This window comes from Pelophylax lessonae, assembly GCF_965119305.1.
Source record: "Pelophylax lessonae genome assembly, chromosome: 1".
NCBI lineage: Eukaryota > Metazoa > Chordata > Amphibia > Anura > Ranidae > Pelophylax > Pelophylax lessonae.
The window spans coordinates 367,233,720-367,253,132 of NC_138768.1; the positions used below are offsets into that span (position 1 = coordinate 367,233,720).

Sequence of the window (19,413 nt, forward strand, 5' to 3'; positions counted from 1 at the left end):
TGTCACTTTTGAGCTAAAGTTCAGTAATAGATCTAAATATACAGTAGGTGCATCCAGAAGGATTGTCCCCGACAGCCCACATACATGTGCAGGGTGATGTACTCCCACCTATGCACCACTGCACACATGCGGTCGCACCCAAACATGCAATCGCACATATGCATGCATCCACGGGGATAACACAAAGGCTGATGGAATCCTAAAGATGCCTATGTTCCATACTCCATAAGCATGTCTGCTGTGGGCACTGGGGTATTAGACTAGTGAATGGTGGGTGGTGCCAATGTGTTAGGCTGTCTAATAGTCACATGCAATCCACCATGCAACCACTATAGGCAGGATCAAACAAGTCCCATAGCTCTGATGCAACACAGTCACATCACAGAGTGGAGCTCAATCTCCTCATTAAAACCCTTGGGGTTAAGAGACCCCAGGGTAAAAATCCAGTACGCCTCTCTTGTACAAAGCCTTTAGTATTTTTTGCCACTATCCATATCAATACTTATGGCTTCTATACCAAAGACTCTCAGACCTTCTATACTGCTATTATGTACATCCAAAAAGTGTCAGGGAACTGAATATTTCTCTTTTTGGTGTCTGATACTGCTTTTATGTTCCCCTATTCTGACCCTTAGGGGGCGTGTAGTGCCCAGAAGGGCACACAGGAAGTGTAGACCACGTGGGTGGTGGCCCAGTTAATAAATTGTTGGATCTTTTGCACTCTACTATACGTGGTTACCCCACGCCTATAACTTCCCTTCTGATCTAAAACAGGGAGCCAAGTGTTCCTTAACCCATTCCTCTTTACTTTTCTAACCCTGCTAGGGGCCACCATGCTCCTAAGGTCCTTAGGTTTTCTTAAGATGAGATTAGGATGGGAGGGTAGATGATCTTTCAAGACAGGGTCTTGTTTCAATATTATAACATCCAGTTCTTCTTCGGAACTCTTTGGATCATAGGGGCTTTATTGTTATACCTTGTGCAGAGTCTAATCTGCATTTTCCCCACTTTCACCCTGGATGACTTTTTCCTTTTTAGTACTTAAAGTGGCTTCCTCATACAAGGACCAATATTTGTAATAGGTGGTGATAACAAAGACCACATAGGACCACTCACCTTCTCACATGCCACTTGAGCACAGGAGAGATACTGTTTAGGAGACACCCAGTTCCTAGGCACCACCACCACTGCAGCCAGCTCTGGGCAGGCAAGGAGAGCAGACAGATGAGGAGAGACCACAGCTGCACTGCTCTGTAGCACAGAAAAGAGGGGGAAAGAAGGAAAGCGGGCACAGGAACACACACACAGACCACTTCATGTACATATTGTTATCCTTTTCCCCTGAACATATTTCCCACTCTACATGCATTCCTATCCCTTCCAAGAACACATAGCCTCCCTTTTACCCTCCACACACTGCCTTCCTTTCCCTGAACACACTGTCCCCCTCCCTGTACACAGTACCCCTCTTCCTGTAAACATTGTTCTCCCTGTACATGCTGTCCCCTTTTCCCCCTGCACACATTTCAAGCCCTACACACATTCCCCTCCTACCCATTGCTCTCTTTCTGTATACAAACAGTTACCCTTGTTGATAATTCAAAGACTAAGCACTGACCTGCCAATCCATCCAGGGCTGGGACAAGGGGTAGGTAAGAGGGGCGGCTGCCCTGGGCACTGTGGTATCATTTGACATGTTGGGGCACCACTATGAGATTGGGGAGAGGGGATTTGTGCTAAGAGGGGGAATTTGGGGGGGCAGCAGTGAACAAAGGGTGCTACGAGTGGTGATTTAGGGGGATTTATGTTGGGGAAGGGGGATGGGGGGAAGAGGATTTGTGCTAGGAGGGGCGATTTGAGCTAAAAGAGGTCATATGGTAGAGGGGGAAGGGAGTTTGTACAAGAAGCTGAATTTTTTGGGGGGGAGGGATTTGGGATAGTAGGGATGATTGGGAGTTATTCATACTAGGAGGTGGGATGGGGGGATTTGTATGGGGGGGAGGATGTGTACTTGGGGGGGGGATTTAGTGGGTGAAGGATGTGTGCTAGGATGGTTCATTTTTTAGTGTGGGGCAAATTTGTGATGCGAAATTTGGGGGATGGGGGGGCAAAGATTTGGGCTGGGAGGGGAGATTTGGAGGGGGTGTGTGCTTGAAGGGGAAAGTAGAGGTGTAGAGCATTTGTGCTAGGAGGGGGGTTGTGCTAGAAGAGGTCATATGGTAGAAGGGGGAGAGGAACCGTACCAGGTGGGGAATTTGTTTGGGAGGAGGGATTGTGCTAATTGTGATGTTCAGGGGGTATTCATACTAGGATCAGGAATTGGGGGGGGGGGAGGATTTGTGCTAGGAGGGGAGATTTGGAGGGGGAGAGGATGTGTACTTGAAGTGGAAATTTAAGGGGTAAAGAATTTGTACTAGGACAGGTGAATTTTTTTGTGTGTGGGCCACATTTGTACTGGGGGGGATTTGGGGGGTGGGGCAAAGATTTGTGCTGGGAAGGGGGATTTTAGAAGGGGATGTGGATTTTTACTGTGAGGAGGGTAAATTTATGCTCAGGGGTAAGCATGCAGATTAGTGCTCAATTTTTTTCTTCTGGGGGGGGGGGATTTTTGCATACACATGATGCACATACATCTTTGTGGGGGGGGGCTGGTTCAGTTTGGCATGTTCGCCCTGGGCTTTGGATGACCATATCCCTGCACCTAACCCATCCACCACAGCAGCTGTGGCACCCCTAGCCTAGGCCCAGCCTTCAGTGTCTGCACAAAATATACTGAATGGCTGCTTCTGGCTAGTGAAGGGATCAGCCTTCTGATTCACAAGGCAGTGGTGCACTATGTGCAGTGCACATAGACACTGTAGGGTACATGCATAAGCTGCTCCAATGACACTCAATGGACGACACTTGCCTGGATCTGCGGGACACCAGGATTTTTTTGAAATCCTGGGACAGTCCCAGGAGACAGGAAGGCGTAAGCACCTAGCTCATTACCACAAAAAATGTATTTGAGCAAATAAAATGGATAAAAATTGGGTACTTACAAAAGTGCAACTGGTAAAAACACATAGACCACAAGATGACATATAATGTAAGATATGTATGCTCCAATTGTATCACGCTATATAGCCAAGTTGACATGTTTTGGGGGCGCGTTCCCCTCCTCAGAGCTGAGCTGACCAGTGCAACAATGAACTATTGCTTAAAAAGAGACACACTAAGAAACCCCACCCAAAAAGCCCCACCCAAAGGGAAAGGAAGGACTGAAGCAAAAAAAAAAAAAAAAGCAAACAACAATAAATCTAATAATTCACACAAACAGCATAACAAAATATATACTTAAATTAATAAATAATATGAAATACTGATATTGTTGTAAGGAAAATCAGAGCACACCTTACCCTTAATCAAAATGTCATCCTCCTCTAACTCAGGAAGCCATACTGTTGTATGGACACTGGATAGTGTCTCATACAGAATCCACCCGCAAGCCGGAAGTGTGTGAATAACGGTTCCAGGTGGGGACCACACTGTGCCCACTCTGAGGGAAAAGATACAGGTACTCAGAAAAGGTAGGAGGGGAGAGAAATAGGCAACATTGGCCGGACCACGTACCTGGGCGTCTGCCCGCACACTGGCATACTAGTCTGTGTGTACAGACTGTTCGTGGTCAGTCCCAATCATCTCCATCACAGGTCTGTGAAAACAGGAAGTGGCAAAACAGAAAGGGGCAAAACATCACTCCTGGGTGATGCATATAGACAACAGTGGTGTCTCCATAGGGTTGTATCACTACAAAAAAGAAAGGGGAGTTCTAAAGTGTGAACTATAGCAAGCACCAGTCCATTGATATATACATCTTATGAGAAAACTTAGTATTGAATACTCTAAATAAACAGAATAAAAAGGGGTAGAAAGATTAGTGTAACTAAAAATGTATGCTCCTCTCCCCACCCAGAATGGGTATCCACATAATTCTGGCTCACAGGTGAATGTCATCTGCATTTCAGTGAATGCCGGATGCGTTCCAGTGTCCATACAACAGTATGGCTGCCTGAGTTAGAGGAGGATGACATTTTGATTAAGGGTAAGGTCTGCTCTATTTTTCGCCCCCGAAACGCATCGCCTTGGCATTATAGCGGAATACAATTGGAGTATACATATCTTACACTATATGGCATCTTGTGATCTATGTGTTTTTTTTTACCAGTTGCGCTTTGTAAGTATCATCCAATTTGTATCTATTTTATTTACTCAAATAGTTATTTTGTGGTAATGAACATTCCTGTCTCCTTGTTTTTGAAGTTTCACTTAGGATTCCCCTATCCATGGAACATCCGCTTAGCATTTGAAGTTGTTGCACAGTCCTATTCAACAGTGGAGGACCTCTGAGTGCTGGAAGTGATCGTTTTGTACATCATTATTGAATAGCCAAGAAACCTTACCTTTGTCTTCACTTTCTTTTTTGATACCAAATCTTACACTAGGAGGCAGAAGGTCTTCTAAATCTTTCATTAATTCGTTGGTTGATGCTGTGTTGTTCCGTCTGCTTTTTTCCTCATTTCTTTTCTTTAGAAATTCAAAAAATTAATAAATATATTAATAAACTGTCTGAGCAACAAAAATAATACTTAAACTTTTTTTTTTTTTTTTAATTTTCAAAATGTCTTAAATGGGTCAAAAAAAATCAGCATATGAAAGGAATGAGAGTTCATGAGATCCATCCTAGGCTTGGCCATTAGTATTTCAGAAAGCAAAAGATGGCAAGGTAAAGTAACCTGAAGCATACATGAACTAAAGGCAGTGCAGACAAAACAAACTGGAAAATTAATAGGACCCTTTCCTAAATAACTATGTCAGTGTGAAAATATTGCTAAATCTTGCAATGTGGTAAATTGCCCAATATACTTCAGCTTAACTGCAAACAAAAATGGTCCAAGCACACATATTCTAGGTAAGTTCAGACTGAGGCAGATGCAGGAGAGGCTTTTGTCTTTGCTGATGTGCTGTGGGTAGGTGGAACTAGGTCAGGATCTTCACCTGCCCCCACATTGCTATGGGAGTCCACTGCACTGTGCAAGACTGAGCTGTCAATTTGACATTGCGGTCCTGGATAAGTAAAAAGATGAAAGGTAAAAAGTAGAAGGAAAGGGGAGGAATAGAACAACAGAGAAACAAAAAAAAAATCCAAAAAGTAAAGAATGAGAATGAATGAAAATTAAAACAATGATGACAAAGACAGACGAAGGAACTGAGAGTAAAGACTAGAATAGTTCTCAAGAGGAAGAAAATTTTGGCTAAATTCCTTGTGTCTATCTTGTAGATTCAATAAATCCCCTTTTTACTCAGGTGAGAGAAAAGATCTCCTCCCCTAATGGGTCGATTTACTTTGTATTACTTGTATTTTCAAGGAGGACATGTCTCCACTATCCTAATTTGCAATATGTTATACAATTTTCATATTTATTTTGTCCTGACAAGACTTGACAATATTTGGATCACCTTAATAGGCACATATTGAACAATGTCCACATCTGTATATGTCTGTCAAGTTCATCCACGTGCCCGTATTATTATTAGAGAGAAACCGTTGCGCTTACCCCTAACACAGGTGGTCGGACACTATAGCTAGCTCCTGTGTTCCTATTAGCATTTCCCATAAGGCAATTAGGCCTACCGGTACTCGGTTGCTCCTAGGTCTTATACACAATGCTTTAGTGCCTGGCCACCACAAAGGCAGACTCAAACTGAGCAAAGCAAACAGGTACTTGTGGTTGGCAGACAGGCAGAGTGTTTTAATGACAGTCCAGATAAAAGGCAGTGTACAATTTGTGCAGAAACCATGCTAATGCCACTACTATATTCAGAATAATTTTTGCAAAGCAGTAACTCAACCATGTGCTATAACCATAGAGCATACAAATATATGGAAGCCCTGGAAGAAGTCATTTATGATGAAACATGTAGGCCTGTGCTGCGTGTTGACGTTATCGCATCCTTACTGACCCTGGGAGGGCAGTTTAAATTGTTTGCTAGCAAAAGACTGCACAGCTTGGCGTTTTAATCATTTACTTATGTAAGTGCAATTTTTATCATTTTAGTAAAACTATTGGAGGATTTTACACTATTGGAGAATTTTTTCCTTCCATATTTCCATTAATGGTATCTGGAGTGGCCTGTCTGAAGGAAACCAATGGTTGTCAGTTCCCACAAAAGTGCATCTCTATCTGCAACACCTTATAGATGGTTACGATCAATACTCAATTCAAGAGATAGAGGATCAATAAGATCTGGTAAGTGTCCCCATTATCGGAGGTGGAGGTTTCACATATTGTCTGTTGCCCAAAAGGTACCAACTCTTGAGCAGGTGGACAACAGCTGGCATTTCTGTATCTTGCGCTGTCTTGGCCACTGTACGTGTGGATGTGCAAGCACCATCTGTCTCAGCTTGGTGGTGGGCAGAAACATTTTTTCACAGTACTAATTTTGGGGACAACCAAACAGTTCTAGTTACTTTAGAGCTGTTTGCATACAAACAGGATCTGTTAAAAATAAACTCATTTTAACACAAGAACAAAAATATAATCTATTGTGGCCTACTAATCCTTCAATATGGTCTCTACATTAGGTTTTCCAAGGTTTTTTGTTGCTTTATTTTTCCCCTGGTGATCCTACCAGTTCCTGTCTTAAGGTGATAACACTCACTCACTAGCAGTCTTGGTCATGTAACCTAAAAAAAGTAATTAGTTATAGTTACTAGTTACTTCTCCCAAAACGTAACTGAGTTAGTGACTGAGTTACATCAGTAAAAAAGTAACTAATTACCAGGGAAAGTAATTATTGCGTTACTTTAAAAAAATAATCAAATATGTAAAATAACTTATATGCCCCTTGTATGTGTGGTATTTGCTTAGTGGTACCTGAGTGGTATTTGCTGAGTGGCACCTGAGTGGTATTTGCTGAGAGTGGCACTGTGGTACATGCGTGGTACACTGCCTGTGTATAGGGTGGGTGGGTAGGTGTATTTGGGGGTCAGAGGGTGTATAGGGTGGGTGGGTAGGTGTATATAGGGGTAAGTGGGTGTATAGGGTGGGTGGGTAGGTGTATATAGGGGTCAGTGGGTGTATAGGGGGGGTAGATGGTGGTGATGGTGACTGGTGGTGGTGTGGAGCACTGTGGGGGTCTGAGTCCTGAGTCCTCCTGACTGTGTGAGCAACCATATTTTGTTTTTGTTTTTTGGTACCTGCTGCTGTCTGGAGTCCTGTGGTGTGGCACACTGGTGGTGGGGGTCTGAGTCCTGTGGTGTGGTACACTGGTGGTGGGGGTCTGAGTCCTGTGGTGTGGTACACTGGTGGTGGGGGTCTGAGTCCTGACTGAGTCCTCCTGTCTTGACTGTCTGTGACTGAGTTTTTTTTTGTTGTGCTGCTGCTGAAGTGCTGCCTGGCTGGCTGGTGGTGGTGGTGGCTGGCTGCTGGTGGTTGTGGCTGGCTGCTGGTGGTGGTGGCTGGCTGGTGGTGGTGGTGGTGACTGGCTGGTGGTGGTGGCTGGCTGGTGGTGGTGGCTGGCTGCTGGTGGTGGCGGTGGCTGGCTGCTGGTGGTGGTGGTGGCTGGCTGCTGGTGGAGGTGGTGGCTGGCTGCTGGTGGTGGCCTGCTGCTGCTGGTGGTGGTGGTGGCTGGCTGCTGGTGGTTGTGGTGGCTGGCTGCTGGTGGGGGTGGTGGTGGCTGGCTGCTGGTGGTGGTGTGTGGCCTGCCCAGGCACACTGGGGTCTGTCTGGCTCCGTCCTCCTCCTCCAGGCCTGTGCTGCTGCCTCTCTCTCTCATTGACCGAGGCCAGTACTGCGGACAGCACTGACCTCGGTCATACAGGAGAGGAGGAATTACACTACTGCCATCTAGTGGCGGTAGATGTAATTGCGGTAACGCGGCCAAAGTAATTTCAATGGCGTTACCATGAGGGGACGAGTAATCAGTTAGATTACTCGTTATCCTCTAAAGTACTTCCATCACTGCTCACTAAACAGAATCTATGGAGGAGCAGCATTGTCATCCTAAGTCAGAACTCGAGAACATTTCTTCTTATTATTTCCATAACGAAGCGGGTGTTATTTAGTCCACCAAGTAATTGAGGGCGAATACAGCTGCACAAAATGTAAGCATGTTTCTTCCCTGGAAGCTCAGGTCCTGAATCTAGGGAAGCAACTGGAAAAACTGAGAAGAATCTCCATACTGAAGGAGAGCTGGGAATGTACCCATCAGGTGCCAGCATGGGCCAGCACAGAGGCGGGCGAAGATACAAGGGTGCAGGCATCAGAGCAGAGTAGTTGGGTGACAGTTAGGAAGGGTAGAAGGGAACGAGGCAAGGAGGTCTGTCCTGGGCTGGAGCATCCCAATAAATATGCCCTGTTGCGTGATGTTGGGGAAACCAGTCAGGGACCAGCATTGCTGGAGCAGATCGACACCCCTAGTTGCCAGGGGATGAACTCCTCCAGTGAGGGCGGGAACAAGGCTAACAGTAAGGAAAGACAGGTTCTGGTGGTAGGGGACTCAATTATTAGAAGGACAGAGAGGGCAATCTATCAAATAGACCGCAAGTGCCTAACTGTTGGTTGTTTATCGGGCGCTCGGGTTCAGCACAGCACGGATCTGGTGGACAGATTATTGGGTGGGGCTGGGGAAGACCCAGCCATCATGGTACATTTGGGTACCAATGACAAAGTTAGAGGGAGATAGAGAGTCCTAAAAAATGATTTCTGGGACTTAGAAGCTAAATTGAGGAGTAGAACCTCCAAGGTTGTAATTTCAGAAATGCTACCTGTACCTCGAGCCACGGCAGAGAGGCAGCGGGAGATTAGAGAAGTTAACAAGTGGCTTAGGATCTGGTGTAGTAAGGAGGGTTTTGGGTTCCTGGAGAACTGGGCTGACTTCTCAGTCGGGCTACCGCCTCTTTAGTAGGGATGGATTGCACCTAAAGAGGGAGGGTGCAGCGGTACTGGGAGAGAAGATGGCCAAAAAGCCAGAGGGGCTTTTAAACTAGGTGATGGGGGAGGACGCATGCATCCCAAGGGGGCGTGATCATAGAGTGTCTCTCCATGTTCAAGGCATATGTGAAAATTCCACATTATGACAAATATTTAAATTGAATTATGAAGGAAAAATTACAAAATGGCAAAACATATAAGACAATGTCTACATGAATATGAACTTTTACATTACATTACAATTACATAACCATATAAGAATAGTACAATATACTTTTACATATCCTATGAGATTGATAAATCTCAAAGACGGGATCAACTCGACCCCCCAAAAAGATGGGGGGGTTTGTTTTGATCCTGAGTAATAATATATACCATCATGGATCTTAAAAGAGGGGAAGGGGGATGGAAAATTCTTTAAGTATATAAATAGTAAGAAAGAGAGACCAGAACACATTGGCCCCATAAAAGACGATGAAGGGAATCTGGCTACAGAGGACAGAGAAAAGGCGAAAGTGCCAAATAAATTCTTCTCTGCAGTCTTCACAAAAGAATTGGGGGCTACACTAATCCAGCTTGTAATGTTAAAATAAATCATACACCACAGGAAGCACCCTCATGGTTAACAGAAGACAGACTCGGAACTAAACTTGAAAAACTTAACATAAATAAATCACCAGGACCGGATGGCTTACACCCGAGGGTCCTTAACCACTTCCTTACCGCCTCATTGTAAAATGACGGCGGCAAGGTGGCTTTTAAGGATCCGGTCATATGAAGGCGCCCGGATCTCCCCGCTACTGCGCGCCGATCAGGGACGAGGCTCGTCCCTCGGACAGAGCCAATCCCCGATATTGGTAAAGAGCCAATGAAATTGGCTTTTTACCACGTGACCGGCTGTGTCCAATCACAGCCGGTCACAAATGTCAACAGAGAACACTGTAACTAGCTGGTTACCAATTACAGTGCACCCCAAAACACACTGATTGCCCCCCCAATAAAGAGCACCTGTCACTAGCCCATCAAAGTAGCTGTCACTAGCCCATCAAAGTACCTGTCACCAGCCCACCAGAGTACCCGAGTACCTGTCACCAGCCCATCAGGTACTCTGGTGACAGGTACTCGGGTACTCTGATGGGCTGATGCAGTGTTAATTTCGTCGACTAAAACATTTTCGTCAACTAAATTAACACAATTTTAGTCGACTAAAATACGACTAAAACTAAAACAATTCAGATGACTAAAATACAACTAAAACTAAAATGGCATTTTAGTCTTAAGACTAAAATAAGACTAAAACTAAAATGGCATTTTAGTCAAAAGACTATAACTAAAACTAAATCGAAATTTGCTGCCAAAATTAACACTGGTGCATGCTCAAAGCTTAATACCATAAATAATAACATATTCGATTTCTCACTCCAGGACCAGCAGTGGTATATAATGAGTTTGGAAATTGTAGAGAAATGCTTAAATAATGCATTACAAATTATAATTGAACTACACCCATTTGATTATAGATGACTAAAATGTAGGACGTTTTAGTCGACTAAAATGTAGGACGTTTTAGTCGACTAAAATGTAGGACGTTTTAGTCGACTAAAATGTAGGACGTTTTAGTAGACTAAAATGTAGGACGTTTTAGTCGACTAAAATGTAGGACGTTTTAGTCGACTAAAATGTAGGACGTTTTAGTCGACTAAATACGTCTAAAACTAAAACACTTGCAGAAGACTAAAATGGGACTAAAACTAAAATGCCATTTTAGTCCTAAGACTAAGACTAAAACTAAATTAAAATTTGCTGCCAAAATTAACACTACTCTGATGACGGGTAATCGGGTACTCTGATGACAGGTACTCGGGTACTCTGATGGGCTGGTGACAGGTATTCGGGTACTCTGATGACAGGTACTCGGGTACTCTGATGACGGGTACTCGGGTACTCTGATGACGGGTACTCTGATGATGGGTACTCAGGGACTCTGATGACGGTTAAAAAAAAACCCATTGAACTCCATGCGTCCGGCGCCCCGCATGCAGATTAGGGGGCCGGACGCATGGATAGGGCGGGCGGCGCCCCTGCACCCCCAACACACCAGTCGCCACTGCTAGAAAGCCAGATAAGTTCCTGAGGAAAATTCTGAAAAGATTGATAATATTTAACCGCTTGCCGACCGCCGCACGACTATATACTGCGGCGGTCAGCCCCTCACAGGCAGAGTGACGTATCGGTACGTCACTAGCCTGGGAGGGTCTGGGGAGCGAGCGTGCGCCGCCGGCGCCCCCCCCCCCCCGCGCGTGTGACCGGCGGACCCGATGTCCGCCGGCCACTCTGCGATCGGCGGGGGAGAGGGAGAAAGTCAGGCAGCTTGTGTAAACAAGCTGCCTGTCATTCTCCTCGGTGTAAAGACACTGATCACATGGATCTACTATGTAGATCCGTTGATCAGTGTCCTTACAGCTCAAGCCCCAGCCAATCACAGTAGAAAGCACGCCCCTAGGGACACACACAGCCCCTCCCTCCCAAATAAAGTTAACCCCTTCACTACCAGTGTATTTTTACAGTAACAGTGCATATGTATAGCACTGATTACTGTAGAAATGTCACTGGTAACCGCAAAAGTGTCAAAAATGTCAGTCAAGGGTCCGATCTGTCCTCCCCAATGTCGCAGTACCGCAAAAAAATCGCAGATCGCCGCCATTACGCGTTAAAAAAAAAACAACAAAGATGACAAAAATCTTTCCCTTTGTTAGTAAACGCGATAACTTTTGTGCAAACCAATCAAAATATGCTTTTTGCGATTTTTTTTACCAAACATATGTAGCATAAAACAAATTGGCCGAAAATGTTAAAAAATTTTGATTTTTACATTTTTTTGGGGGGGAATTTCATATAAAAAAATGTGAAAAATATTGCTATTTTTGCAAAATTGACGCTCTTTTTTTTTTTATAGCGCATGATCAAAAAATCGCACAGGTGATCAAATACCACCAAAAGAAAGCTCTGTTTGTGGGGAAAAAAAGGACGCCAAATTCGTTTAGGTACAGCGTCGCATGACCGCGCAATTGTCCGTTAAAGTCACGCAGTGCCGAATCGCAAAATACCCCCTGGTCGTTTAGCAGCCAAATCCTCCGGGGCTTAAGTGGTTAAAGAGGGGAGGCTTTTTGTAGCAGGAGACTTTAATATGGGGTTGGACCCGCGCTTGGATTCATTGACGGGGCTTTCCCGTCTCCCGTTACAAAGGCAGAATGAAATTAGGAGATTAATGGGGGAGTGTCAGTTGGTGGATGCATGGAGGGTTAGACACCCAGAATTTAGGGATTATACTTGTTACTCCTGAGTATATGGGTCCTATTCAAGGATTGATTATATTTTAATAGAGCATCAACTACTAGCCTCCCTTAAGGATGCGACAATTAAGTCCATCATGCTCTCTGATCATGTCCCAGTGATTGCCCACTTAGGGTATTTACGATACCCAGAGAAAGGGCTGGTAAACTGAATGCTTGGCTCATTCAGGATCCTAAGATAATAGAAAAAGTGGAGAGCTTTTTTTATATCAATGATACACCAGAGATTTCACAAACTATTCTGTGGGAATCGCATAAGGCTTATTTAAGGGGGATATTATTAGGTATTGGGACACAAAGAAAGAGGGAAAAGAAGGAAAGGATGAACCAGCTACTTAGTGAGAGAACCACATATTAGAACATCAGACTAGACCAAAAAGGTATCCCAGAGAAGCGAGAGCTAATTGAGAAAAAAGTGCATTTTATATAGCCATGAAAGAAAAATATCATTGGGGGGAATAAACCTGGGAAATGGCTAGCAAAAGCAGTAAATGGAGAAAAAAAATGCATCCTATATTCCCAAAATTAAAAATGAGAATGAGGAAATAGTGCACTCATCCCCAGATATCACTAAGGCATTCCACTCATACTATAGTCAGCTTTATAATGTTAGACAGAAAGAGGAAGGCAGGGAGAGAGGAAAGGAAGATCTGGCCATGAGGGAATATCTGAGGGAGCTTGATCTCTCAAGGTTACACAGAGAGGAGTTAGGAGATTTAGAGGCCCGATCACACACAAAGAGGTGGGGTGGGCAATAAAGAATATGGTCCTGGGGAAGAGCGTGGGTCCTGATGAATATTAGATTTTGTACTATAAATGGTTTCAAAAAATCCTATGTGAATATTTCAACACAGTGGGAAAAGGGAAAATTTAAGAGAGGAGTCTTTGCATGCCTACATAACTCTTATTCTGAAGGACGGGAAAGACTACAGACCAATTTCCCTTTTAAATACAGAATATAAAAATTTTCGCTAAAATTATAGCATAAAGAATAAAACATTTACTGCCAAAATGGGCACATAACGATTAGGTGGGCTTTGTGTCTGGTCGGGAGGGGAGGGACAACTGCCTTAAGTCACTCCTCTTGATCCACAAAGTGAATAAGAAGGGGACCCCAGCTGTATAAATGTCGGTAGATGCTGAAAAGGTTAATATTATTTGTAATTTTTTTTTTCTTCTTTTTTTTTCTCTTTTTTAGGGTTGGGGTGGGGGGGGATATTAATACGGAAAGTTTATATGTAATGTTTATATATAATCGTCATTCTGTGTAATGCCATTTTTTTATATGCTCATTAAAACTGAATGTAATGCTAATATACAAAAAAGAATGTGTTACCCCAACATTTCATATTCCTAATATGTGCCCATCATACTTGTGTTAAAAGTATCCTGTTCTCTTTGAATTGCTTCCTTTTGTAAAAATACCTGGTGATTCTGCCAGTTCCTATTTCAAACTGAACACTCTAAGCAAGAGCACATCCATCCCAGCATGGTCAGTTTTCTGTCTGTACTGGGAGTACAGCTTGTTTGTCCTTCTGCTGACATGCCCTCCAGCCATTCACTGGGAAAATCAGTGTACTGCTGTTTCTCCTCCCCTAGCTCTCTAAACCCTTTGTGGAACTGGAGACTGAAATAATGTGATCACTTAAAAAATAAAAAAGTATAAAAAAAGTATTCCGAATGTTTATATATATATATATATATATATATGTTTTTCCATTTCTATTTGAAACTGAATTCATTATTTTACAAGATACACTTTTAGTAATACATAAACTTTTAGTAATACTTTCAGCATTTAAGAAGGTTGGGGTGCTGAGCCCAGAATCAGTATTCTAGTACTCTAGGGTTGCCACACACTTATTCTGTACTATACAAAAAATGTTGAGAAGTAAACTCAAAGGTGTATATTGAGCAGTAAGTATACAGTTTAGTTTAGGTTTAGGGGGACTGATAGAGTATTCAGGTTGTAGGACCTACCTTTGTATGTAGCACAGAGGCAAAATGTGAATTGCCATTTGTATACAAAGCCCTTTTCCCTTCAAATTGATCAGGAGGGGGGTTAGCAGCCACTTGTTTGTAGTGTGACCAGAGAAATGTCTTGAATATTTGAATTGTAGTATCATTGAATGTTATCTACTTGTTGCCTTATTGGGAATCTATCCTTTAAAAGGTTAGTTCACCTCTTCTAAAAAAACTGCCTACACAGGTAAGGGATGCCTGTGGATGAAAAAAACAAAAACGAAAAAACAACTGTGCAGCTTTGATAGGCAGAAGAAAGTATGATAGGGTAATTGGCGCTGCCAATAGTATTAAAAAATGTGTGTATATATATATATATACACAAGGGAGTGGTATATCTGGCAAATGCAAAAACGATGTAAGAAAATGTGTAAAAAATGTGATAACAATGGTGTAACTAAAGGTCCTTATATATACCCAATGGTTTCAATGTAATCTCACAATATGTATCTTAATCAACAGAGGATATGATTATATCATTAATAAATATTAATCATAAACCAGTAAAATGAAACAACATAAATAGATAAAAAAATAAAATATGTGCGGTGCCAGCAAGCACTAAATATATTTCAACCAGTGAAAAAATAAGTGAATCTAAAGGTAATTGTCGTGACTGGTGTAATAAATAATTTAAACACTAGGTGGCAGTATTGATAAAAAATGTAAAGTGTGGATATCCAAATAAATGACAGTTATAAAGTGATAAAATGTGCCAAGTGATATGTTAATATCAGGAGAAAACAATCAATACTAAAAAGGTGAAATAATGGATATCCAGGTGAAGAATTGATATATAAAATAAATACTAAAAATTAAATATCGTGCCAAGTGAAATGATTTGAAATCTATAAAAACACTTATAGAAATTCCAAGGATAAAACTACATAGATAATTAGATAGTCCAAACAAAGTGCAAAAAAAGTCCAACAATTATTGATCAATATAATGATCTTCCAAAAAGGTGCAACAATAATGTGCTATAAAGTGCCAGCGAAGGTTTTCATGGATGGAGGGGGTGCTTCCCAGTGATGGATCAGGTTGTGGGTGTCGGGTGAGGGAATTTCCGTGCTCCCCTTCCTACATAGCCCGCACTCACCAGAGAGCGGCACCCCTACAGGGGTAACCAGCGTTGGATTAATGGGGTCTTCCCCGGAAAGCTGCGGTATATTAGGCATATAACATAAAGTACTCACATTTAAATCTAAATCACGCTGCTCCTGATGACGTCAGCTTGATGACGAAACGCGTAGAGCGTAGGCACGTCAGTTCCGCCCTTTGACACGCAAATCCGGTTGCTGATACGCACGGCGTCCGGAAGTACCGCTATACGAGGGGTTCGCGGTCCCTACCTGCTTACGGACACTGTATCGTTATTTTAAATGTGAGTACTTTATGTTATATGCCTAATAAACAGACACATTTTGCAGTACATCACTATATTAGTGTTTTCTATCCATATAATCTCGGACATCATTGATAACACTTTGGAGCACTGCCCAAGATCCCATGCCACATCGTTTGCCTAAATTACATTAGTGCTGGAAGGAGGAAGTGCATTTGATCCCAGAAGGAGTGGAGAGGCTCACCGCAGCTTTCCGGGGAAGACCCCATTAATCCAACGCTGGTTATCCCTGTAGGGGTGCCGCTCTCTGGTGAGTGCGGGCTATGTAGGAAGGGGAGCACGGAAATTCCCTCACCCGACACCCACAACCTGATCCATCACTGGGAAGCACCCCCTCCATCCATGAAAACCTTCGCTGGCACTTTATAGCACATTATTGTTGCACCTTTTTGGAAGATCATTATATTGATCAATAATTGTTGGACTTTTTTTGCACTTTTTTTGGACTATCTAATTATCTATGTAGTTTTATCCTTGGAATTTCTATAAGTGTTTTTATAGATTTCAAATCATTTCACTTGGCACGATATTTAATTTTTAGTATTTATTTTATATATCAATTCTTCACCTGGATATCCATTATTTCACCTTTTTAGTATTGATTGTTTTCTCCTGATATTAACATATCACTTGGCACATTTTATCACTTTATAACTGTCATTTATTTGGATATCCACACTTTACATTTTTTATCAATACTGCCACCTAGTGTTTAAATTATTTATTACACCAGTCACGACAATTACCTTTAGATTCACTTATTTTTTCACTGGTTGAAATATATTTATTGCTTGCTGGCACCGCACATATTTTATTTTTTTATCTATTTATGTTGTTTCATTTTACTGGTTTATGATTAATATTTATTAATGATATAATCATATCCTCTGTTGATTAAGATACATATTGTGAGATTACATTGAAACCATTGGGTATATATAAGGACCTTTAGTTACACCATTGTTATCACATTATTTACACATTTTCTTACATCGTTTTTGCATTTGCCAGATATACCACTCCCTTGTGTATATATATATATACACACACATTTTTTAATACTATTGACAGCGCCAATTACCCTATCATACTTTCTTCATTTTTTGATATAGTCTTGTACTATATTTTTGGGTAGGCTGCAGCCATTCCAATAATCAGATCCATTTGCGCTGAATTTTCTCCTTTCATTAACTTTGATAGGCAGTTTTTTGGTAAATGTGAACTAACCCTTTAAGAGGGAAACTTGGAAGGCAACAAATGATGTCTCTTGTTGGGCACCTTGGATGCAAAGCACTATGGCTTCTGTAAAGCCTATAGGTGATTCCATTGGGCATTCCAAAAATGACTGAATAAAGCCTGTGCCACAGGCTTCAGTTGTTCTTCGGTAGGCTATTCCAAAAGACCTCTAATCCCTATATTGTGCTTTCTTCCCCTATTATCAAGGTCTTCCAAGCAGCAGTTAATTGAAATCATATAAGAGATACAGTATGAAGGTTCCAATAACATCAAAGGCGTTGGATTAATAGGGATCTATATTTTCTTCCCAGCTGCATCCATCCTGTTGAGCTGCGTAGAAATAACCTGTATGTCTGATCTCAGTTCAGTTATGGCAGCAGACAGTGATCAGGTTTAAGTCAGCCAGGGTTGGAAGTTGCTGTTGGTGGTGAGCTTCATCTCTTTTTTGGTTTTGTGGAAGCCCAGTCTTCACCATCTGTGTCTGCGGTAGGCAGTGGCATCATTTTGCAAAGGTCTTGGTTGGAATTCTTGTGGCAGCAGGGCTTCGAAGATGTCTGGGATCCCCAAGGCTTGGTGGGCAGATGTGTCCCTCAGGTTCTTTTGGGAGGGAAATGGTCTCAAGTTTTTTTTCTGTTGGTATAGTTTAAACTAGGCAAATGCAGAGAAGTTTCTCAGGCGGTACAAAGCTTTATAGTCACATGTCCATCATTCTTGCCTGCCAAGCTACTTCTCCAGTATCTACATATTTTATTCTCCCCTGTAATTCTTTAGTATGACCAAATGCCAATCTTTGGTATTCTTTCAGATGGGCAGATCATGCTGGTGAAAATGTCCTGCATGCCTAGCGCCACATAATTTGACTGGATAATACATTTCCTACCTTGTATACTAATTTCCTTCTGCACTATTTATCATTCTCAAAAGTAAGTGTATTTACTGTTAAGGAGTCGGACCATGTAGGTGGAGCAGTCTGTATTCTCCACTGCAGGTGGTGTTCAACCATAGCGGCAATGCAGATGGGGGAGGAAGTTGAGAGGTCCTTGGTCCCTTTATGATTTCCTCAGGCACAAGGGAGCAGCTATGTAATTGGATGCTGGTGCCCCATGTGACTTTGGCAGCCATCTGGGGTCAGGCAGAGTCTATTTAAGACTCCAGCTCCTGGGCCTATTGCACTTTATGGGAGTGGCTAGCGTAGGGACAGGTTCCCTATCTGTCAGGGACATTGCTTAGAGTAACGGAGTAGGGGCAGCAAAGTGATTAAGTCTACCTCTTTCAGGAAGCCTCCCCATTGAGTGTGGACCAGACAGGCCCAATTCAACTCATTGTGACAGATGCTGCAGCATCTCTGAGCTTCCTGACTGCTATTTCCACCTCTGTACAGTTTGTAAGTGGCTCCAGAAGGGCGCTTCCTGAAGAATCTGTTTGTACTTGTCAAACTTTTCCACTTTTTCACAATATATATCAGAGGCATAACTACAACCTTCAGGGCCCTGATGCAAGAAAGGCCCCCCTATGGTCCCAGGACCCTTTACACCCATCATGGGTCCCTTTATTACAGTCCCACCATGGCCCCCTTCCTGTCATCCTGCCCCCCCCCGTCCCCACGGTGGCAGAACACCAGGGTCCAATCGCAAGTGCAACTTTGTGACCTTGGTAGATCTGTCACTGTGTTCCACCTGTACTTAGTGACATAAATGTAATAGATTTTACTGGCATGTAAGACCTGCACTCCCAGTTTCCGACAGGCTTTTAAACAGAATGCTACTAACAGGCTCAGTGAGTGGACCCAAGCAGATCACCCATGACAGCAGAACCTGCATACCTGTCGCTGACCTCAAGAATATGAACCACAGTGGTGCAGTAGGAGAGCTCTGACAGCAAGTGGCTCACACTGGAGACATCGATGGAGAATGGAAGGTCAGACTTGTAGCATTGGGCTAGCAGCAGCAGGGAGCAGGCAAGTCAATCGGCGGTCATCAGTACCAGCAAGGATTTTGGTGGCCCCCACCCCACCGTGCAACCCTTCCACAATGCAACCCCCCACTCCCACTGTCTACAGCTATGCTGGGACCTCCTTTACATTACATCCGTATTTCATGGGGTGCAACTTGAAGGATGTCTCTTCATATCCCCCCCAGGACAAATCCACCCCCACTCAATTCCCCTGTCAGTAGAAATCCTCTCCCCACTTTTAGCACAGATCTTCTCCCCCAGGTCCTCCCTTCCAGCACAACCCCCACCCCCATCCTGGGTCAATCCTCCCCCCCCCCTTATCCTTTCGCTGTGCATTTTGTAAAGTAGAGCCTGCACAGCTCTTGGTGCACACTGGCACAATTTCAGTCCATTGAAATGAAAGAGCTGAAATCGCACAGCACCTGAAAGGCATGTAAATCACAGGGGAAAGCGCATTCCTTTGTGATTC

At 43.1% G+C, this 19,413-nt stretch overlaps 1 protein-coding gene across 1 annotated transcript in view; it reads right to left on the reverse strand.

Moving 5' to 3' along the window:
• Positions 1–19,413, reverse strand: part of LOC309544384 (transmembrane channel-like protein 2-B) — a gene marked incomplete at both ends in the record, with an annotated part of 202,500 nt that overhangs the window by 6,144 nt on the left and 176,943 nt on the right. Inside the window, one exon of the mRNA XM_082243297.1 lies at positions 4,443–4,566. Coding sequence (XP_082099423.1) covers positions 4,443–4,566 — 124 coding nt within the window. The remainder of the gene's footprint in view (positions 1–4,442; positions 4,567–19,413) is intronic.